Source organism: Desmodus rotundus, chromosome 7 (genome assembly GCF_022682495.2).
Source record: "Desmodus rotundus isolate HL8 chromosome 7, HLdesRot8A.1, whole genome shotgun sequence".
Taxonomy (NCBI): domain Eukaryota; kingdom Metazoa; phylum Chordata; class Mammalia; order Chiroptera; family Phyllostomidae; genus Desmodus; species Desmodus rotundus.
Window position 1 is genome coordinate 63,636,067 of NC_071393.1, and position 24,058 is coordinate 63,660,124.

General features: G+C 39.0%; 2 protein-coding genes and 1 non-coding gene across 3 annotated transcripts in view; 1 reads left to right on the forward strand and 2 right to left on the reverse strand.

Moving 5' to 3' along the window:
- MRPL52 (mitochondrial ribosomal protein L52) overlaps positions 1 to 24,058 on the reverse strand; it is a 137,543-nt gene that overhangs the window by 93,093 nt on the left and 20,392 nt on the right. The window lies entirely within an intron of this gene.
- On the reverse strand, positions 20,958 to 21,893 carry LOC112300804 (olfactory receptor 6E1). Its single transcript, XM_024556177.4, has one exon. The coding sequence runs from the start codon at positions 21,891 to 21,893 to the stop codon at positions 20,958 to 20,960; it is 936 nt and encodes a 311-aa protein (XP_024411945.1).
- On the forward strand, positions 23,272 to 23,373 carry LOC112301591 (U6 spliceosomal RNA). Its single transcript, XR_002974499.1, has one exon. It is a non-coding gene; the product is annotated as a U6 spliceosomal RNA (small nuclear RNA).

The window sequence follows — 24,058 nt, forward strand, 5'->3', positions numbered from 1 at the left end:
TGTCTCTCCCTTCTCCCTTCCAGTGATTTGGACAGCAAAAGGGTAAATGACTGAAAAGAGGAAAGGATAGATAGGATTAGGAGGAAAAAACAGACAACTGGAAAGTATTTAAAAATATTGTGTAATCTTACTTATGAATTGCATTCAGCTCCATGGGTTGGGAATTATATTCCATATTGATTACATACAAAGTATGGGATAAATGCTGCCTGTGCAGACAAGTTTTTGGTCACATGTAGTTGGTAGAAAACACTGAATACAGTCTGTGTCTATTTCTAAGGATGGCAGAGCATTTGGAAGTGAAGTTCCCACACAGCCCTCTGGAGGTAGGGACACTTCACCTAGATGGCATCCACAGAGTCCAGAGTCAAGGATGCACTCAGGGAGAGAACCTAGATTAGCATCCTCATGTGCCTTCAAAACGGCCAGTTCTCTCTTTCCCCTCAGTGACATCAGAGGGAGGAAGCAGCCACTCTGCACCCCTTGGGCTCCTCCTTCCAGCAGGGAAAGAGCGTTTCAGACTGAGGAGCTAGCAGGACCTTCACTTGAGAATTCTTTTCCAAGTTGGAGAACTTGGAGATTAGGTGATCTTCAGGTGATTAAGGCAGAAGTACAATTGTAAGTCAACTTTGTTCTCTGGGCACAAGTGAAGAATGATTCCACTTGCTTAAAACTTTGTAATGTGATTCGACAGAATAGAACCCCAAGGGATAGAGTAGATAGTGGCAGATAAATACAGATGAAAGTGACCTTGCTGCCTTGTCAAGAGCACAGTGAAATAACAATAACTGATTGAACGAATATAAGTGTAGCATGATGCTCCACTACTCATTAAACATTTACTGATCACCAACTATACATGCTAGAACCAAAACATGTTCTTGTCTTCTGGAAGATGACGGCAAAGTGGGGGAGAAAGAATTCATTTTAAACAGATGTTGAGGTAGAAAATGATGGGAGGAGAGGGCCTATATAAATAGGATGGTCATGGAAGACTCCCCTGGAGAGTGATATTTAAGGTGACACTTGAAGAATGAACTGAGCTTATCACAGGCAGAGCTGGGGGAAAAGCAATGGCACAGAAAAGAGCATGTGCCAAGGCCCTTAGCAGGGGGAGAGCTGGCATGTCCCAGAACCAGAAAGGAGGCCAGGGTTTTGCAGGTTGGTATGTGAAGAGTGAAGACACCTAGACCTGGGCCAGACAAGGCACCTTGGAATCAACTGGGAGGTCTCTCTTAGAAAGTCGTTTAGATTTTATTTGAAGATTAAAGGGGAGTTACTAATGAGTTTTAGACAGGGAAGGGACCTGACCCGATTTATATTTATAAAGACCACTCTGGCTGCTGTGTGGAAGAGGGGTTGGAGACGGATGACTGTGACGGCATGGCTGGAGGTGGGTGAGAAGACCATCACAGTCATCCTGACAGATGCTGAGTGAGTCTTGAATGAGGTGGGAGCAGTTGAGACAAGGGAGAAGAGGTCGATAGTGAGATTTATTTTCAAGGGGAACTGAAAGGAGTTAAATGTATATGTTCCTTTTCAGCAGTGACAGAGGTGCTGTAAAATGAAAAGTCTCCCTGAATCACTGAAGGCAGGTTCCTTTTCTATTACTTTTCCCACAGGAGGACCATGGGCACTTCAGATTCAGCCTGGGAATCTCCTTAGAAAGACAAGTGACCATGGACTCACTAAAGGACATTTCCTTCAGAAGGCTCCTTTTGAAGCCATCCTCTCTAAAGGAGTGTTGGTGAGTTACAGCTCCTGGTGCTGTAAATGGGCTGAGCATTTCCTGTGGCCAGAGAAAACCCTCAGATATCTTCAAGATGCAATGTTGGAAGTTGCTGGTGTGCACTGAAACGGTGAAAGGCCGAGTGCACTGTGTGTGTGTGTGTGTGTGCGCGCGCGTGACCAACTGGTCTTCTTTACCCTCTTTCTATATAAGAATAGGAATTCTGGGAACCTCAGGAGTGGGGACAGGAAGACCCAATAAAGAGATACTGCAATTGCTGTTATTAGAGAAGGTGGGGACTTGCATAATTACTTAAATAAAAAGAGAGATGACCACATGTAGCCACATATCACCATGTGTTCGTGGAGCATTTGATACTGGTTACAAATAGAGGGATGGTGAATGAACGTATAAATAAATGAATCTATTTCACAGCTTGGTTTGTGGTCTGAACAAAGCTGGATACTAAATGCATATATCTGTAATTTACCTTCTAGTACAGAAGGCCTTAGACCACAGACATGTCCAATGTGAAGTTTCTGTGATTCCTAAAATGGCATAATACTGCCATTGTCTTTTTTCATCTTCTGCCAGTTTTTTAGTTCTTATGATTTAGTTTTATCTCCCATATATAGTTTATAGCTTAATTTTAAGTTAAAAAATTAAACCTAAAAATCTATTTACAATTATTTTCCTATTAGTATAGTTGGCTTTGCTTCAGTCTCCTTATTCCATTTATGTTTTGTATTTGTTTTGCTTTTCTGTTTTTTAAAATTGTCTCCTTTCTTTTTTCTTTTGGAGTGATTAAAGCTTTCCCCCCTCATTCTTTCTCCTTCCTCTCTACTAATGTTATAAACTCTATTTCTTTTATTTTAGAGGTTTCTCTAGAATTTTCAGTATCTACAATTAACAAAGTCTAATGTCATCAATATCTTTATTTTCTTACTGTATAATATATTAACCTTAGAGTATTTGTTTTTGATTCTACAAATTAAATATTATTCTTTAATGTAATCAGCACCTTATGTTCACCATTTGTCTTTTGCATCTTAGTTCTTTATTTTGGGACTATTTTTTTCTATTTAAGTAATTTATTTTAGAGAGGATCTCTTAATGACTTGCTCAGGTTCTGTCTGACTTAGAATGTCATTAGTTTGCTGTTGTTCTTAAGGTAGATTTGCTGAGTATGAGCTTCTAGGTTAATAATTATTTTATCTTATTGCATTCTACTGTCTTCTGTTTTTTTGATGCTGGTTTTAGTTGGCAGATACTCTAATTGTCTTTTTTTATAATATATATATTTTTTTTCATTGTTATGCAATTACAGTTGTATGCCTTTTCTCCCCATCCCTCTACCCCACCCCAGGTGAACCCACCTCCCTCCCCCCTCTCCACTCTCCCCCTTGGTTTTGTCCATGTGTCCTTTATAGTAGTTCCTGTAATACCCTCTTCCCACTATCCCCGCCCCCACCCCCCACCCCCCGCCCTGGCTATTGTTAGATTGTTCTTAACTTCAACGTCTCTGGTTATATTTTGTTTGCTTTTTTCTTCTATTGCTTATGTTCCAGTTAAAGGTGAGATCATATGGTACATGTCCCTCACTTCCTGGCTTATTTCACTTAGCATAATGCTCTCCAGTTTCATCCATGCTGTTGCAAAGGGTATAAGCTCCTTCTTTCTCTCTGCTGCGTAGAATTCCATTGTGTAAATATACCATAGTTTTTGGATCCACTCGTTTGCTGATGGGCACTTCGGTTGCTTCCAGTACTTGGCTATTGTAAATTGTGCTGCTATGAACATTGGGGTGCACAGATTCTTTTGGATTGGTGTTTCAGTGTTCTTAGGGTATAATCCCAGCAGCGGAATTACTGGGTCAAAGGGCAGTTCCATTTTTAGTTTTCTGAGGAAACTCCATACTGTTTTCCACAGTGGCCTCACCAGTCTGCATTCCCACCAACAGTGCATGAGGGTTCCCTTTTCTCCACATCCTCTCCAACATTTGTTTGTGGATTTGTTTATGTTGGCCACTCTGACTGGTGTGAGATGATACCTCATTGTGGTTTTAATTTGCATCTCTCTGATGGCTAGTGATGCTGAGCATCTTTTCATATGTCTCTGGGCCCTCTGTATGTCTTCCTTGGAGAAGTGTCTGTTCAAGTCCTTTGCCCATTTTTTAATTGGGTTGTTTGTCTTCCTGGAGTGGAGTCGAGTGAGTTCTTTATATATTTTGGAGATCAGGCCCTTGTCTGAGGTATGGTTGGCAAATATGTTTTCCCATATTGTTGGTACTCTTTGTAATTTGGTGCTGTTTTCTTTAGCCATGCAGAAGCTTTTTATTTTGATGAGGTCCCATTTGTTTATTCTTTCCTTTATGTCCCTTGCTTTAGGGGATGTGTCTGTGAGGATTTTGCTGCGTGGAATGTCTGAGATTTTCCTGCCAATGTTTTCCTCAAGGACTTTTATGGTGTTACGGCTTATATTTAAGTCTTTTATCCATCTTGAGTTTATTTTCGTGTATGGCGTAAGTTGGTGATCGAGTTTCATTTTTTTGCACGTAGCTGTCCAGATCTCCCAACACCATCTGTTGAAGAGGCTGTCTTTGCTCCATTTTATGCTCCTGCCTCCTTTGTCAAATATTAATTGATCGTATAGGTTTGAGTTTATTTCTGGGCTCTCTATTCTGTTCCATTGGTCTATGTGCCTGTTTTTATGCCAGTACCAGGCTGTTTTGATTACAGTGGCCTTGTAATACAGTTTGATATCAGGTATTGTGATCCCTCCTGCTTTGTTTTTCTTTCTCAAAATTGCTGCAGCTATTCGAGGTCATTTATGGTTCCATATGAATTTCTGCAATGTTTGTTCTATATCTGTGAAATATGTCATGGGTACTCTAATAGAGATTGCATTGAATCTATAAATTGCTTTGGGTAGTATGGCCATTTTGATAATGTTGATTCTTCCAATCCATGAACATGGTACATGCTTCCATTTGTTTGTATCTTCCTTAATTTCTTTCTTCAGTGTTGTGTAGTTTTCTGAGTACAGGTCTTTTACCTCCTTGGTTAGGTTGATTCCTAGGTACTTTATTTTTCTTGATGCTATATCGAATGGGATTTTTTTCCTGATTTCTGTTTCTGCAGTTTCGTTGTTGGTGTACAGGAATGCATTTGATTTCTGGGTATTGACTCTGTATCCAGCTGTTTTGCCAAATTCATTTATTAGGTCGAGTAGTTTTTGAGTGGAGTCTATAGGGTTTTCCATGTACACTATCATGTCGTCTGCAAACAGTGACAGTTTCATTTCCTCCTTTCCAATTTGGATGCCTTTTATTGCTTTTTCTTGTCTGATTGCTGTGGCTAGGACTTCCAATACTATGTTGAATAGGAGTGGTGAGAGAGGGCATCCTTGTCTAGTTCCTGATCTTAGTGTGAAAGCTCTAAGTTTTTGTCCATTGAGTGTGATGTTGGCTGTAGGTCTCTCATATATGGCCTTAATTATGTTGAGGACTGCTCCCTTTATTCCCACTTTGCTGAGTGTTTTTATCAGAAATGGGTGCTGTATCTTATCAAATGCTTTTTCCGCATCTATTGATATGATCATGTGATTTTTGTCTTTGCTGTTGTTGATGTGATGTATTATGTTTATTGATTTGCGAATATTGTACCATCCTTGCATCCCTGGGATGAATCCCACTTGGTCATGGTGGATGATCTTTTTAATATATTGCTGGATGCGGTTTGCTAATATTTTGTTGAGAATTTTAGCGTCTATGTTCATCAGCGATATTGGCCTGAAGTTTTCTTTCTTTGTTGTGTCTTTATCTGGTTTTGGGATTAGGATGATGTTGGCTTCATAAAAAGAGTTTGGGAGTCTTCCATCAGTTTGGATTTTTTCGAATAGTCTATGAAGGATAGGGGTTAGTTCTTCCTTAAATGCTTTGTAGAAATCTCCTGTGAAACCATCTGGTCCAGGGCTTTTGTGTGATGGGAGTTTCTTGATGACTGCTTCAATTTCCTTTGCTGATATTGGTCTGTTCAGGTTTTCTGCTTCTTCTTCATTCAGTTTTGGAAGATTATATTTTTCTAGAAATGTGTCCATTTCACCTAGGTTTTCAAATTTCTTAGCATACAGGTCTTCATAGTAATTTCTTACAATCCTTTGTATTTCTGTGGTATCAGTTGTAATCTCTCCACTTTCATTTCTAATTCTGTTTATTTGGATCCTCTCTCTTTTCTTTTTGATGAGCCTACTTAAAGGCTTGTCGATTTTGTTTATCTTTTCAAAGAACCAGCTCCTGGATTCATTGATCCTTACAATTGTGCTTTTAGTCTCTATGTCATTTAGTTCTGCTCTGATCTTGGTTATTTCCTTCCTTCTGCTTGCTCTGGGCTGTCTTTGTTGTTGTTCCTCCAGTTCTTGTAGGCATAGGGTTAGGTTGTTTGTTTGAACTGTTTCTAACTTCTTAAGGTAGGCCTGTATTGCTATGAACTTCCCTCTCAGGACTGCCTTTGCTGTGTCCCATAGGTTTTGGGTTGTTGTGAGTTCGTTTTCATTTGTTTCCAGGAAGTTTTTGATTTCTTCCCTAATCTCGTTCTTGACCCATTCATTGTTTAATAGCATGCTATTCAGTCTCCATGCTTTTGAGTGTTTTGGGTTTTTACCCTTGGCGTTGTTTTCTAGTTTCAGACCCTTGTGGTCAGAGAAGATGCTTGATATGATTTCAATTTTCTTGAATTTGTTGAGGCTTGCTTTGTGTCCTATCATGTGGTCTATCTTTGAAAAAGTTCCATGGACACTTGAAAAGAATGTGTATTTTGCTTCTTTGGGATGAAAAGCTCTGTATATATCAGTTAAGTCCATTTCCTCTAAGGTATTGTTAAGTGACACAATATCTTTGTTGATCTTTTGTTTGGAAGACCTGTCCATTTTTGATAGTGGGGTGTTAAAATCCCCTACTATAATTGTGTTGCTGTCAATATCTTTCTTGAAATCCTCCAATATTTTCTTTATGTATTTGGGTGCTCCTATGTTGGGTGCATATATATTTACAATGTTTATGTCTTCTTGGTGGATTCTTCCTTTGAGTATTATGAAGTGACCTTCTGGGTCTCTCTTTATGGCCCTTCTTTGGAAGTCTATTTTGTCAGATATGAGTATTGCTACCCCTGCTTTTTTTTCCTGTCCGTTTGCTTGGAAAATTTGTTTCCAGCCCTTCACTTTCAGTCTGTGTAAGTCTTTTGTCCTGAGATGGGTCTCTTGTAGGCAGCATATGTGTGGGTCATGTTTTCTTATCCATTCAGCTGTTCTATGTCTTTTGATTGGAGCATTTAATCCATTTACGTTTAAGGTTATTATCGATAGGTAGTTATTCATTGCCATTATTTCCTACCTGTGTTCCTCTGTCTTTCTCTTTTCCTTCCTTTCCTTAAAGCAGTCCCTTTAGCATCTCTTGCAGAGCTGGTTTGATGGAGCTGTATTCTTTTAGACTTTTTTTGTCTGGGAAACTCTTTATTTGGTCTTCTATCTTGATTGAGAGCCTTGCTGGGTAAAGTAGTCTTGGTTGCAGGCCTCTGGTTCTCAGTACTTGGAATATTTTTTGCCATTCTCTTCTGGCTTGGAGCGTTTCCATTGAGAAGTCAGTTGCTAACCTTATTGGGGCTCCCTTGTATGTTACTTCCTTTTTCTCCCTTGCTGCCTTTAAGATCCTCTCTTTGTCTTGGAAATTTGCCATTTTAATTATGATGTGTCTTGCAGTGGGTCTCTTTGGGTTCCTCTTGCTTGGGACTCTCTGTGTTTCCTGGATTTGGGTGACTTTTTCTCTCCTCAGATTAGGGAAATTTTCCATCATTACTTGTTCAAACAGGTTTTCTATCCCTTGCTCTTCTTCTTCTCCTTCTGGTATTCCTATTATACGGATATTGTTACGTTTCATGTTGTCCTGCATTTCCCTTATTGCCTCTTCATTCTTTCTGAGCCTCTTTTCCTTTTCTTGCTCCTTCTGGGTGTTTTTTTCTACTTTATCCTCCAGCTCGCTGATCCGATCCTCTGCTTCATCAAGTGTGCTTTTCATTCCTTCTACTGTGTTCTTCAATTCAGAAATTGTATTCTTCATTTCCGCTTGGCTCTTGTTGATATTTTCTATTTCCTTTTTCATGTTGATATAGTTTGCAGTGAGTTCATTGTAGTTTCCTTGTAGTTTCTGGTAGTTCTCTGTGAGCTCAGTGAGTTTCCTGATAACCATTGCTTTGAACTCAGTATCTGATAGTTGACTTGCCTCTTTTTCGGTTAGTATTCTTTCTGAGACTTCCTCCTTTCCTTTCATTTGGGAATTGTTTCTTTGTCTTCCCATTGTTTGTGAGGCTCTTCTTGTTGGCCTCTGCGTCTTAAATTGCTTTGTTCTGACTCCCTGGATTTATGATATGAACTTCTATGGTAGAATGCCAATGGGATTCGGTGGTGCTGTCTCCTTACTCTCCTGTGCTCACTGGTCTTGAGCTGACGTTTATGTGTTTAACACGGTCTAACTCTAGTCTTTTCAGCACTCCAGGTTTTGTTGTCTCACCTGTGGGAAAAAGAGAAAGGGGGGGCGAAAGAAAAGAAAAAAAAAAAACACACACACATACACACAAAACAAACCAAAACAAAGATGGGAAGGAGGGAAAAAGGAAATAGGAAAGGAGGAAAGGAAGGAAGGAGGGAAGAAGGAATAAAGAAAGATCGGAGGCAAGATAAGAAGGAATTTTAGCAAAAATTAAAACATAGAAATAGATAAAAGAAGGCAGGAAGAAGACATAAAAATGGTAAAGGATGGGAGGAAGAAGGAATGAAAAAAAAGAAAAAAAGAGAGAGGAAGAAGGAATTCAGGGGGAAAGGAAAAAAAAGAAAAAGGATAAAAAAAAAAATCTTCTGTTGGCTTTAAACCGGTTAGGTTATTTCTGCTGGTGTCCTGTCTGTGCAACGGGAGGGGGTGGTTGGAAGGATTGGTTTCACTTTTCTCTCTTCCTGGGTCACACTCTTCGCTGTTTTGTAGGTGTGGTCCCTGGCAGTCAATCAGTCCATTGATCAGCCAATCCAGCCGCTTTGGCTTGTGACGCATGCTCGCGCAGCAGGGGAATCCAGCCGCTTTGGGTCTGTGACGTTATTCTGTGCCCTGAGCGTGCAGCCGGCGGAGCAATCGAGCCGCCAGGGCTTGGAACGCTGGCGCGCAGGTGGCGGATTCAGCCGCCTTGGGGTTAGGACACTCGCCAGCAGCTTTGTATTTGGAAAACAGGCACCCAGCCGGCCCTGTGCTTGGTGAGCGCGAGCAGCCCGCTGAGCCACAGGCTCTGTGCTTGGGGGCCCGATCCAGCCGCCCTGGGCTTGAGACTCTCGGGCGGGCGGGGCCGCCCTGGGACTGAATCACACGGCACTCGGCACTCGGTTCCGAGGTTTTGGGCCTGTGGGTGGAGCAGCTAGTCTCTGCTCCAAATTATCTCGGAGGTTTCAGGTGTGGGCGCCCCTCCGGGGTTTCAAGTGTGGGTCCCATTCGCTAATCTGCGCGCGCGCGCGCGCGACCGGACCTCAGGTGAGCGTAGCAGTCCAGGGGTGGAGGGGGAGGGGCACCAGGGGCCTCGGCTACTACCGAGAGTTCTCTAATTAGCCCCTGAGTGTCTCTATTTTCTTTTTCTTTTTGAGAAATTCCTCCTTTTCAAGCCCCCCTGGTCTAATCAAGCACCTGGCTGCTCACAGCGCAGCCTGGCCCTCTCCCAAGACTCCTGCCGCAGCCCCTGCGCCAGGGCTGGCGCTTCTGCCGCCCTTGTACCGCGCGGTCCTGGGTCCCGTGGACCTTATTGTCCTTCAGCACTCTTCTTACCGTCAGATCTTTCAGTGTCCTCTATCTTTGGTCTCTGATCTTCGTATATGCTGGAATACTGTTGGCTGTTCGCTCTGCTCCTCAGATCAGCTAGGTATTTCCCTGGCGTTGAGGGGAAGTGGACTCCGCTCCCACCTATGTTGCCGCCATCTTCCCAGAACCCCTCTCTAATTGTCTTTTTATAGGAGATATATATTTTCCCTTTCTGGTAGCTTTTAAAATGTTCTCTTTGCTTTTGGTTTTCTAAAGTTTCATGAGAATGTGTCTGGTATGTGGATTTTCCTGAATCTGAGGACTGATGTCTTTCTCTAATGTAGAAACTTTGCAGACATTATCTGTTTGAATATGGAGTCTCTCTCATTCTCTCTCTATAGTCTTTTCATAACTCTGGTTAATTTATATTATACTACCTTACACTAATCACCATTTCTCTTAAAGTCATTTATTTATTTAGTCAATGTTCATTACATTTTACTTAATTATAATTAATGTATTAATTATAATTATATTTTGTTGTTTATGCTGTCACAGTTGTCCCAAATTTTCTCCCCTTGTCCCCCTCCACCCAGCCCCACACTCCCTCAGGCAATCCCCCCACCATTGTTCATGTTGATGAGTCATGTGTATAAAAGTTCTTTGGCTACTCCATCTCCTATACTGTACTTTACAGTCCCATGGCTATTTTGTAACTACCTATTTGTACTTCTTAATCCCTTCACCTCTTTACCTGTTCCACTACACACACCCCTCATCTGACAACCATCAAAATGCTCTTTGTATCCATGATTTTCTCTGTTCTTTTTGTTTGTTTAGTTTGTTTGTTAGATTCAATTGTTGATAGATATGTATTTACTGCCATTTTATTGTTCACAGTTTGGATCTACTTTTTCTTGAATATGTCCCTTTAACATTTCATATAATAATGGTTTGGTGATGAGCTCCCTTAGTTCTTTCTTGTCTGGGAAGCTCTTCTACTACTCTTTGATTATAAATGATAGCTTTGCTGGGTAGAGAAATCTTGGCTGTAAATCTCTGAATCTCTGCTTTTCATGACTTTGAGTATTTCTTGACAATCATTTCTAGCCTGCAAAGCTTCTTTTGAGAAATCAGCTGACAGTTTTATGGGAACTACTCTGTAGGTAACTAATTTCTTTTCTCTCATGGCTTTTAAGATTCTCTCTTTATCTTAAACATTTGGCATTTTATTTATGATGTATGTTGGAGTGGGCCTCTTTGCATCTATTTTGTTTTGGATTCTCTTCTTGGACTTGCATGTCTATTTCCTTCACCAAATTAGGGAAGTTTTCTTTCACTATTTTTTCAGATAGACTTCCAGTTTCTTCCTCTTCCTCTTTTCCTTCTGAAAGCACTATGATGCAAATGTTGGACCTCTTGAAGTTGTCCCAGAGGCTGCTTATACTATCCTTATTTTTTGGATTATTTTTTTCTTGTTGTTGTTTTTTGCTTCCTTATGTTCCAAATCATTGATTTGATTCTGGGCGTCATCTATTCTACTATTGTTTTCCTGTAAATTGTTCTTTATTTTAATTAGTGTATCCTTCATTTATGACTGATCTTTTTTATGCTGGGAGATCCTCACTAATTTTCTTGAGCCTCCTTAGAACCAGTATTTTGAACTCTGCATCTGGTAGAATGCTTATCTCTATTTTGCTTAGCCCTTTTTTCTGGAGTTTTGACCTCTTTTGTTATTTGGGTCATGCCTCTTTGTATTCTCATTTTGGAATCCTCCCCATGTTTGTTTCTATGTACCAGGTAGAGCTGCTTTGACTCCATATCTTGGTAGTATGGCCTAATGTAGTACGTGTCCTGTAGGGTCCAGTGGCACAGCCTCCCCTATCACCCAAGCTGGGTACTCGAGGTGCACCCTTAGTGTGGGCTGAGTAAACCCTTCTCTTGTAGTTGATCCTTGGTTGCTGTTGGTAGGTCAATGGGATGGATTTACTAGTCAGCTGCAAGGATTGACTGTGACCATTGACCACCAACTTCTGCTGTCCGTGGAGAATCAGTGGGCAGGGGTAGGGTGGTGGTGCTTTGACATGGTCTATAGCTGTCCAGTGGGTGTGCTGGCCCTGGGGTTTCCCAGGTGGTACCGGCCAAGTGTGTCATCCTCCACCTGTGTTTTGCCAGGGCCACCCTGCCTGAGCTATAAAGCAATCTGAGATGGCTTGTGCTAGGCCTGGAGATTTCACGGGAAGCCAAGCTGTGAATCTAGGATGGCTACTGCTTGTGCCAGGCCTGGGGCTCACTGAGGCAAGCTGTTGTCTATTTAAGAGGATCTAGACAGGGGTGTCAAACTCATTTTCACCAAGGGCCACATCAGCCTCGCGGTTGCCTTCAAAGGGCTAAAATAATTTTAGGACTGTATAAATGTAATTACCCCCTAACTGTTAAGGAGTTGAAATTACATTTGGCCCTTTGAAGGCAACTGTGAGGATGATGTGACTCCCGGTGAAAATGAATTTGACACCCCTGATCTAGGAAGTTGTGAAGCATGAGCCAAGACCAGCCATTCATATGGAAAAGCAGCTTAGGTGGGCCTATAAGTTGGTTGGGGTGGAGTCTCTGGGGATCTCCAAGGTGGGTCAAACTGTTAGCCAGGTGGATGGAGTGTTAGATATGGCACCAGCTTGCCGGCTCTGTGGCTCAGTCTGGATGGTTGTGATTTCCTTAATTCCATAGTTGTCAGACTTCCATTCAACTTGATTTCTGATGGTTCTGATTTATGGTTGTCTATATTTTAGTTGTAATTTTGATGTGGCTGTGCAAAGAGGTGAACCATGTCTGCCTACACCTCCATCTTGACTGGAAGTCCTATTTTTAATTTTTTGAGGAACCTTCATACTGTTTTCCACAGTGGCTGCACCAATGTGCATTTCCACCAACAGTGTACCAGTTTCCCTTTTCTCTGCATCCTCGCCAACACTTGTTTGTTAATTTATTGATGATAGTCATTCTGACAGGTGTGAGGTAATATCTTCTTGAGGTTTTAATTTGCATCTCTCTGATGATTAGCATCTGATGATTAGCAAATATCTATTGGTCATCTCTATGTCCTCCTTGGAAAACTGTATTCAAGTCCTCTGCCCATTTTTAATTGGATTATTTGGTTTTCTGGTGTTGGCTTATATAAGTTTTTAAAATAAATTTTGGGTACTAACCCCTTATTGGTTGTTCATTGTCAAATATGTAGTCCTATTTGGTAGGTTGTCTTTTCATTTTGTTTATGGTTTCCTTTGCTGTACAAAAACTTTTTAGTTTGATGTAGCCCCAATTGTTTACTTTTTTGTTTGTTTCCCCTCTTGTGTATGGTTTAAGAAGGTGGTCTAGTTTTATTTTTTGCACACATCTGTCTGATTTTCCCAACACCATTTATTGAATAGATTGTCTTGCCTCCTTTGTCAAATATTAATTGACCATAAAGGCATGGGTTTATTTCTGGGCTCTCTATTCTGTTCCATTGATCTATACATCCATTTTGTGCTAGTACCATGCTGTTTTGATTACTATGGCCTTGTAATCAGGTAGCATGGTTCCTTTAACATTGTTCTTTTTTCTCAAGATTACTCTGGCTAATTGAGTTCTTTTGTGGTTATATATAAATTTTCAGAACATTTGTTCTAGTTCTGTGAAATATGCCATTGGTATTTTGATAGGGATTGCATTAAATCTATAAATTGTTTTGGGTAGTATGGACATTTTAGCCATGTCAATTCCTTCTAGCTGTGAGCATGGTATATGCTTCCATTTATTCATATATTCTATTTCTTTCCTCAGTGTCTTGTAATTTTCCAAACATAAGCCTTTTACCTCCTTGGTTAAATGTATTTTTAGGTGTTTTTTTTTAATGCAATTGTAAATGAGATTGCTTTCTTTTTCTTTCTTTTTTTTTTTTTGAAAGATTGTATTTATTTATTTTTAGAGAGAAGGGAAGGGAAGGAGAAAGAGAGGGAGAGAAATATCAATGTGTGGTTGCCTCCTGTGTGCTCCCTACTGAGGGCCTGGCCCACAAACCAGGCATGTGCTCTGACTGGGAATTGAACCAGTGACCCTTTGGTTTGCAGGCCTGTGCTCAACCCACTGAGCTACACCAGCCAGGGTGGGATTGTTTTCTTAATTTCCCTTTTGGAGTATAAAATACAACCATTTTCTGTATATTAATTTTGTATCCTACTACTTTACTGAATTCATTTTATCAGTTCTAGTAGTTTTTTGTGGAATCTTTAGGGTTCTATATACATAGTATCATGCCACCTGTAAATAATTACAGTTTTATTTCTTCCTTTCCAATTCAAATGCCTTTTATTTCTCTTTCTTATCTGATTGCTGTGGTAGGTCTTCCAATACATTTTTGAATAAAAGTGGTAAAAGTGGATGTTTTTGTCTTGTTCCTGATCCCAAGGAAAACTACTAGAGCTTTTCCCATTGAGTATGATATGGATGTGGGTTTGTCATATATGGCCTTTATTATGTTGAGGTATATACCCTCCAATTTTACTTTGCTGAGATTCTTAAATTTTTTTATCATAAATGGATGTTGGATTTTGTCAAATGTATTTTTCTGCATCTGTAGGTATGATCATGTGATTTTTATCTTTCATTTTGTTTATGTGGAGTGTCATGTTAATTGATTTGAGGATATTGAACCAACATTTTATCCCAGGAATAAATCTGAATCGATCATGATGTATGACCTTTTTAAAGTATTATTGAATTCAGTTTGATAATATTTTGTTGAGGATATTTGCATTATGTTCATCAGAGATATTGGCCAATAATTAATTTTTTTGTAATGTCTTTGGTTTTGGAATTAAGATAATGGTAGCCTTGTAAAATGTGCTTGGAATTAAGAATATGGTGGCCTTGCAAAATGTGCTTGGGAGCCTTCCCTCATCTTGAATTTTTTGGAATAGTTTGAGAAGGATAGGTGTTAATTTTTTAAATCTTCAGTAACATTCATCTGTGAAGCCATTTGTTTGCTCAGGCTTTCTTTGATTACTGTTTTTATTTAATTGGTATTAACCTTTCTGTTTAGATTTTCTGTTCTTGATTCAGTTTAAAAAAATTGTATGTCTTAGGAGTTTATCCATTTTTTTGCAGATTGTCCAATTTGTTGGCATATAATTATTTGTAGTATTTTCTTGTAATCCTTTGTGTTTCTGTGGTGCCAGTTGTCACTTCTATTTCATTTCTGACTTTATTTATTTGGGTTCTCTCTCTTTTTTTTTAATGAGTCTGGTTAAAAGTTTATTAATCTCTCTCTCTTTTTTTAATCTTTTCAAAGAAACAGCCCTGGTTTCATTGATTTTTTAGACTTTGTTTCATTTATTTCTGCTCTGATCTTTATTTCCTTCCTTGTACTCACTTTGAGCACTGTTAGTTGTTCTTTTGCTGCTTCCTTTAGGTGTAGGTTAGATTGTTTATTTGACATTTTTCTTGTTTCTTGATGTTAGGCCTTTCTTGCTGTGAATTTCCCTCTTAAAACTGTGTCCTACAGATTTTGAGTCATTGTGTTTTCATTTTTATTTATCTCAAGGTATCTTTGATTTCTTACTTGATTTTGTTGCTAACCCACTCAGTGTTTAGTAGCATGTTATTTAGCCTCTATATGTTTGTGTGCTTTTCAGTTTTCTTTTTGTAATTGATTTCTAGTTTCATACCATTGTGGTCAGAGAAGATTCTTGATATTATTCTTTTTAAAAAATTTTTTTTATTGTATTCAATTACAGTTGTCTGTATTTTCTCCCCATCCTTCCACCCCACCCCTTCCATATTATTCTTAATATTTTAAAAAAGTATGTAGGTTTTTATTTGTTCCTTGAAGAAGCTACAATTACTTTTGTCTCATATTATTGACACATGCTATACTTTCTGCATAGAGTGTCTACTGCCACAATTTTCTTGTGTCAGGCTTGTTGCTGGTCTCTGGACCCTGCTTTAATATTACCTCCTCAGAGAGACCTTCTCTTACCAGCCAGTTTTGGTGTTTGTTGTTTTATGCTTGATATGATTTTCAGTTTTCTTAAAGTGGTTGATACTTGTTTTGTGGTCTAACATGTGGTCTATCCTGGATAGTGTTTCATATGCACTTGAAAAAAATGTATATTCTGCTGCTCTGAAGTGATGTGTTCTAAAAATATCAATTGAATCCATCTGGTCTAATGTGTCATTTAAGGCCACTGTTTCCTTGTTGGTTTTCTGTATGGAACATCCATTGATATCAATGGGATGTTAAAGTCCCCTACTATGACTGTATTACTGTCAATCTCTCCCTTTATATCCATCAGTATTTGATGTATATAGGTAGGTGCCCTATGTTGGGTGCATAAATATCTACAAGGGTTATATCCTCTTGTTGGATTGAACCCTTTATCATTATATAACCGCCTTCTTTGTGTCTTATAGCTTTTGTTTTAGAGTCTATTTTGTGTGATATAAATATTGCTACCCCAGCTTTTTATTCATTTCCATTTGCATGAAATATCTAAGATTTTGTAGTTTTTAAATAAAGGATTTGTACATGTCTTGTAAGATTTATTTAAGTACTTAATATTTTTGATGTTATTGAATGTTGTATCATTAAAATGTTAATTTTCCCTTTTTAAAAAATCCTTACCTGAGGATGTTTTAATTGATTTTAGAGAGGAAATGAAATGAGAGAGAGAGAGAGAGATTGACGTGGGAGAAAAACATTGATCGTTGCCTACAATATGTGCCCCAACAAGAGACCAAACCATTAACTTAGGTATGTGCCCTGACCAGGGATCAAACCCACAGTATTTTGGTGTATGGGATGATGCTCCAAACAACTGAGACACCTGGCCAGGGCCAAAGTGCTAATTTTCTAACTATTTATTGTTGGTATAAAGAAGTAAAAACATTTGTGGACTTGAACTTGTCTCAAGTAACTGATTAATTTCAAGAGCATGTCAGTAGTGATAGCAATTGTGTTATTTCATATATTTCCAATACTTAATCCTTTTATTTCTTTTTCTTGCTCTTTTGCACTGGTTAGGAACTCTAGTACAGTAAAAATGGGTAATAGTGGGTAGCCTTAGTTCATTACTGGTTTCAGAGGGTAAACTTTCGACATTTTACCATGAAGTATGATGTTTGCTATAAGTTTCTATGATCACCCTTCAGTAGATTACAGATATTTCTTCAAGGATGTGCTACAGAGCTATTTTTCTTTAAAGAAATGACTGTTGAATTTTATAAAATATTTTTTCTACACCCATTGAAATAATTATTTCATTTTTCTTCTTTATTTTGTTGATGTGGTGATTTATATTGATTGATTTTTAAGTATTAAACCAATTTTGCATTCCTGGAATAAGTTTCACTTGATATCCTTCTTATGCATCATTTAATTCAGTTTGCTGATATTTAAGATTTTTGCATAATGTTTTGCGAGAAAGAGCACTGTGATTTTCCTTTATTGTAATGTGCCCTTCAATTTCGGTATCAAGGTTTTGTTAGCCTCATAAAATTACAAGTAGGGGCAAAAGTTGGTTAGCAATTCTACTTATGGAAAATAATACAATAATTAAGAAATAATAACAAAAGAATAAATGATGTTTCACATACTCACACCTGTAAGCTTCCTTTTGCCCCACCCTGCATTTGGTAAGTGGTCTATACTTTTCTTAAGGCCTACATTCTCCCAGCTTCAAGTCCAGCAGAGTAAAGCCTCTTTTCCATCATTTACCATAAATATATTTTTTAAGATTTTATTAATTTATTTTTAGAGAGCGGGGTAGGGAGGGAGAAAGAGAGGGAGTGAAACTTTGGCCAGCAACCCAAGCATGAGCCCTGACTGGGAACTGTACCCATGACCTTTGGTTTGCAGGCCAGTGCTCAATCCATTGAGCCATACCAGCCAGGGCTTACCATAAATATTTTTGAATTGAGACTCATTTTGTTTCCCTGGCCTGATTTTAGTCATGTGACCATTCCTGAACCAATAACAATAGCCATGTTTGATTGGTTGGGGATGAAGTCAGTACCACCTTAACTATATGGACTGAGACTAAGAAGGGGCTTTCCTGACAAAATTCATAGTCCTATTATTTTGGAAACGGGGATTGGACACTAGGTAAATAGAAAGTACATATGGCTATTATGTAATTTATGTTTTTTTCTGACATGAAGTAAAAGTTTCTACATAAGCAAATTTATAAATTAATTTTTATGTTTCTCTCATTAAATCTCCCTACAGATCCTCAATAAGTTTACCTAAATTTTTCTTATGTTTTATATTTATCTATATAATTAATTTTGAATTAATTTCAGCTTAAGATATGAGGTGAGGATCTAACTTAGTTTCTCCTCCAAGATGATCTCTTAATTTACCTTCAATTTATCCAACTTACTCCTATAGTAAAACACAGTATCTGATACTTAACATGGTACTTACTGTGTACCAGGACTTGTGCTGAGCATTCTAACAAGTATTAGAGCACTGATGTTTATAAGGATTCTCTGAGATAACACTACTATTATTATCTCCATATATTTATAACTGAGACAAAATGGAGTCTTACTTGCTCAAGATTAAGTGGTTAAGATGTAGCTTGGATCTGAACCCAGGTAGTAGGCTTCTAGAAGATGTACTCAATCTCTGTGCTATACTGCCTCTCAAAAGAATGATGTCCACAGTATGCTTTGCATTACTAGCTTTACAGGTAGTAGACTTCTGTTATGCCCATGAGTATTTTTGTTTCCACTGGTTGGCTTGTACCAAGAGTTGTTTGTTTCCAAATCTCTCTTTGATAATGGAACTTGTTATTGTCATTACATATTTTAACTAAATAAACCAATGTGTGAAAACAAAGTTGTTTCTATGAAACTAAGTTGATTCTCTACAATAGATTCTATAAATCCATATAAAATTATATTTTTGGTGAGTTAGGTATAGGTGAGAACAATGAAGACTGGCAAACAGACAAGCAAAAAGTAAAAAAATCTAGAATTCTGCTCACAGATAGTTTCTCAAGCATCTTTAAGTTTTTTGTACTACTGAAACAAATCCTGAAAATTATAGAGGACACACTATAAATGTTGTTTAAATAAGAGAGACTACAACAATAATCAGATTCATTCCAAAGAAAAGGATATTTATAGATTAGTGAATAAATTTTTGTTTATAGGTTTTAATTTAAAATAAAACCTATATATTCAGATACTTAAGACATTTATCACTTATAAATTGTTCTTCTGCTTTAGCCCCTCCAAATAACCAACCAAGTACTAGACCCCATTCTCTTTGTAAGGAAGGCTTCTATTGTCAATAGTTGTGGCATCATTTATTGAATAGACCTCCCTTTCTTTACTGATTATAAAGTCTACTTTTAGATCCTTATATATACTGCATCAACTTTGCAGGTGATCTATATAGTTCCATAGTTCTATTTGCTAGTTCTTGACCTAGTGTTTTAATATCTGATAGATTTTTTGTTCAACATTTCTTGGCTATTAACCTCATTAATTTCTCCACGCATATATTTCTGAAATCTATCATAAATATATTCTTTTTTAAAAAAAGATTTTATTTATTTATAGGCAGATGGGAAGGAAGGGAGAAAACAAGGGAGAGAAACATCAATGTGTGGTTGGCTCTCATGCAACCTGCAGCGGAGAACCTGGCCCACAACCCAGGCATGTGCCCTGACTGGGAGTTGAACCAGTGACCCTTTGCTTTGCAGTCTGGTGCTCAATCCACTGAGCCATACCAGCCAGGGATATCATAAATATATTCTTATTGGGGGCATTTTTACTAATTTTGAAAGGTTCTGGAAAAGGAATGCTGACATTTTAATTACAACTTAAAAATGAGGGAAGATTAGGTCTTTTGCCCATTTTTTAATTGGATTGTTTGTCTTCCTGGTGTGGAGTCATATGAGTTCTTTATATATTTTGGATATCAAACCATTGAGGTATCATTGCCAAATATGTTTTCCCATATGGTTAGTTCCCTTTACATTTTGTTGATGTTTCTTTAGATGAGCAGAAGCTTTTTAGTTTGATGTAGTCCATTTGTTTATTCTTTCCTTTTTATCCCTTGCCCTAGGGGACATATCAGTGAAAATATTGTTGCATAGGATATCTGAAATTTTCCTGCCTATGTTTTCTCTAGGACTTTTATGGTGTCACAACTTATATTTAAGTCTTTTATCCATCTTGAGTTTATTTTGGTATATGGTATAAGTTGGTGGTCTAGTTGCATTATTTTGCATGTACTTTTACAGATGCAAAGGATCTGAACAGACACTTCTCCAAGAAGGATATACAGAGGGCCCATAAACGTATGAAAAATGTTCAAAATCACTAGCCATTACAGAGATACAAATTAAGACCACAATGAGATACCACTTCACACCAATCAGAATAACCATCATTAATAAATCAACAAAAAACTAGTGCTGGTGAGGAGCAAAGGGAACTCTCATACACTGTTGGTGGGAATGTAGACTGGTGCAGCCACTGTAGAAAACAGTATGGAATTTTCTCAAAAAACTAAAGATGGAGCTGCCTTTCAATCCAGCAATCCCACTGCTGGGACTATACCCTAAGAATCCTAAATCACCAATTCAAAAGAACCTATGCACCCCTATGTTCATAGCAGCATTATTTACAATAACCAAGTGCTGGAAGCAGCCTAAGTGCCCATCAGTAAATGAGTGGATCAAAAAACTGTGGTACATTTACACAATGGAATACTATGCAGCAGAGAAAAAGGAGCTCCTACCCTTCACAGCAGCATGGATGGACCTGGAGAGCATTATGCTAAGTGAAATAAACCAGGTGGTAAAAGACAGATACCATATGATCTCACTTATAAAGTGGAACTTAATCAACAAAACAAATAAATGAGCAAAATAGAACCAGAGACTTGGAAAAAAAGAACAAACTGACAGTGACTAGAGGGGAGGGAGAGGAGGGTAATGAGGGAAAGAAGGGGGAGAGGCAAGCAAAGGAACATGAATAGAGGACTCATGGACATGGGCAATGGGGAGGATTGACTGTGGGAATGGGGGCGACAGGGTAGGGAAGAGCAATGGGAAAAAAGGTGAGACAACTGTAACTGTACAACAATAACTAAAAAAAAATCAAAAAATGAGGGAAGATTAAGAAACTCAGAGGCTAGCCTCAGAAACATTAAGACATAGGAGACATAGAAGTGATAAACTGAGTTTTCTGTACTCTCTGACAAGATCACATGAGTCACTAATGAAACATGTGAGAAAGCATTGTAGATTACAGCACGAGGTAAGAAACTGTCTAGGAGAGGATGGAGATCAGATAGGAACTGCATTTGCAGAGGCAAAGAGACAATTTTCCCCCTTCCACAGGTCCAATTCATCTTTTTAAGAGGAGCTTGCTCATTTTGTCACTAAACACCTGCTTCACCTGTTTGTTCCTCAGGGTGTAAATGAAGGGGTTAAGCATTGGGGTCACCACAGTATTGAGCAAGGCCACTACCTTGTTCCTGTCCTCCCCCTGACCACCCTTGCCTGACCGGATATACATGAAGATGCAACTGCCATAGAAGAGAGACACGACAATGATGTGAGAAGAACAGGTTGAGAAGGCTTTCTGCCTCTCCTTGGCTGAGGGGATGTGCAGGATGGTGTAGAGGATGTGGCCATAGCAGGTGGCTGTCACAGACAGAGTGCCCAGCAAGCTAAAGTTGGCCACAATAAAACCCAGAAGCTCTATCAGACTTGTGTCTGCACATATGAGTTCCAGGAGTGGAAAGTTGTCACAGAAGAAATGGTTAATGACATTGGGGCCACAGAATGGCTGCTGAACTATGATGAAAGTTGGAATGATAATGAGAAGAAATCCTGTCATCCATGAAGAAAGAACTAGTTGGATACAGACCTTTTTGCTCATGATGGTGGCATAATGCAAGGGATTACATATGGCCACATACCTGTCAAAGGACATCACTGCCAGGAGGAAGAACTCTGTGGTGCCCAGCGAGAAATAGAGAAAAAGCTGAAGCAAGCAACCTGAGAAGGAGATGGTCTTGTATCCAGTCAGGATGTTGATCAGAATCTTGGGGAAGATGACAGAGGTGAACCAGACTTCCAATACAGCAAAGTTGCGAAGGAAGTAGTACATGGGGGTGTGGAGGCGCCTGTCCATGAGGGTGATAACCACAATGAGGAGATTCCCCAGTAGAGTGAGGAGGTAGGTCAGGAGGAGCCCCAGGAAGATGAGCATCTGCAGCTCACAGGCATCTGAGAGCCCCAGCAGGACAAACTCAGTGACAGTGGTGTGGTTCCCCATGGCTCTTCTGACCTCTGTTGGGATGACCAATCAGAGGTGTGCAGTATCATGTGTCATGATGTTCTGGGGATATGAGAACTCTTGGAACTGAAAGAAAAGAGGGATGAGTGTTGTACTTAGAACTGAAGGAGATTTTATTTCTGTGAAGGACATATATTCCCACCACTCAGGTTTGTTTTGCAGAGCTTCTGTCTTACGTGTGGTCCCTGGTGTGTCTGTGTGTTAGAGGAGAAAGTGGTGATGTGCAGGGTGACTTAAGTAAGACCCCAATAAAAAATTATCCTTGCTTACTTCTCTTAATCAAACTTTTATCACTGATTCTTCAAGAAATTCCTTTGTCTTTTACATTAAAACCTGTTTTCAATATTTACTTCTTTAATTTTTTAATTTAATATTATTTTTATCTTTACTGCAATATTGGGCCTTCATCAATGAGTAGTTCATATATGAGGGTGGTAAGACATCTGCTTTACTTAGCCATTCACAATACAGATCCATATCCATGGGTAAATTTGGAATGCAATAGTCACTGTACTGCTGTTTCAAGATTGCCTGAGTCTTTGGTGCTTCTCACTAGTAATTTGGTTAATACAAAGGGAAGAGGAAATCTGTGAAAAAATTCAAGTAATATATGCATACATAAAAATTCTTTAGTAGGAGTTTTGGATTCAAGGTTCTTAATAGTGTTTCCAAATGATATATCCAGGTGCTCCTCTCATTGCATCCCCCCACGGGCTCTAGATAAAATACACTCTGTGACTTTTTGATTCTTTATGCATTTCATGCACTTGTGCTTTTGCATGTGGTATTCATAATGCTTGGAATCATCAGACATTGAAATCTTATTTATCCTTTAAGTCTCCTCAATACATGCTGTTTTTTCCTATAGTGCTTTCTTTTCTGAATTAATGAGTCATTCCTCCATATCCCTCATAATGTTATTATATCTCATTTAATTTTCACTGTATTTTTGAAGTTGTTTTTCATTTGTTGCTCGTGAGTCAAAAATTTCTTTATTGATCTTTGTATTTTATATAGCCCTTAAAACAGTTTCTTGAAATAATCAGATTTAATAAACATTTATTAAATGAGTGAATAATACCTCAAAGGTGTGAGAGATGGATTTGGTGGTGTTTGACACACAAAAGGCTGAGGACATATCACTTATGTAATATTTTCTAGGGGACAACAAATTTGTAGACTCATATATCGTACATTGGTCTCTATGAAGAGAGCTGCTTTTACTAATAAGAAGGTGGAGATGTCTCCTCACAAACATTCTCTAAAGGGAGGCTCTCCATCTTTGCGATGGTTAGAGTTTGAGCTAGTAAACAGTGGTCTAGTAAGATTTCCCTTTAAAAATCATCATCCTTGGGGATTGCTTCAGCAGCACATATCCTAAAATCAAATGATACAGAAATGATTAGCATGGCCCCTGAGCAAGGATGACACACAAATTCATGAAGTGTTCCGTATTTTTATATCTGGTGAACACCACTCACCCCTACCTCATGACTCACTGAGAACATACTTAATGCAACTCAAATACTGCCAGAGGCTCTTTCAGTGGCTAAGCTTAACATGCAGCCAATAGGCCTAGGCACATGGAGGTGGATCTGGGTTCCTTGGGACTTTGAAGGAACTTACCTGGACTTGCTGACCTGACCCTGGACCCGGTACATAAAAGCTGGCCTTGGTGTGTAGCTGGATCCTTCAAACACACACCCAGGCCAGCAGAGGCAGCCACAAACTTGGATCACTTAGTAGCTCCAAACAGGTTGCCTAGGGCCAGTCCCAGGCAATATCCAATGTTGGTTTGCCTCAGAGTCCCTCCCAAGAGGCCCCTGAACCAACACACCCAGTGGTCAGCCTCAGACAATATCAGAATAGTATCTAATTAGCTTTACAAGCAGCATATCCAAAGGAAGATCTTGGCAGATGCCAGAACCTACCAAGGCAAATTCTGCTTTATGTGGTCTGCACAGCTTGTACACCATGGTCAGGGTGGATCCTCACAGTCAGCCAGCTTGAGGGTCCTCCCCACACACGAGTGGGCTAATAGCAATCAAGACTAAATTACGTGCCCTGACTGTTGTGGCTCATTTGGTGGGATATCATCTTGCAAAGTGAAAGGTCACCAGTTTGATTCCCACAGGGCACATGCC

Bases quoted from the DNA above. Each gene is read 5' to 3' on its own strand.
- LOC112300804 (XM_024556177.4), bottom strand. From the start codon at position 21,893: ATGGGGAACCACACCACTGTCACTGAGTTTGTCCTGCTGGGGCTCTCA.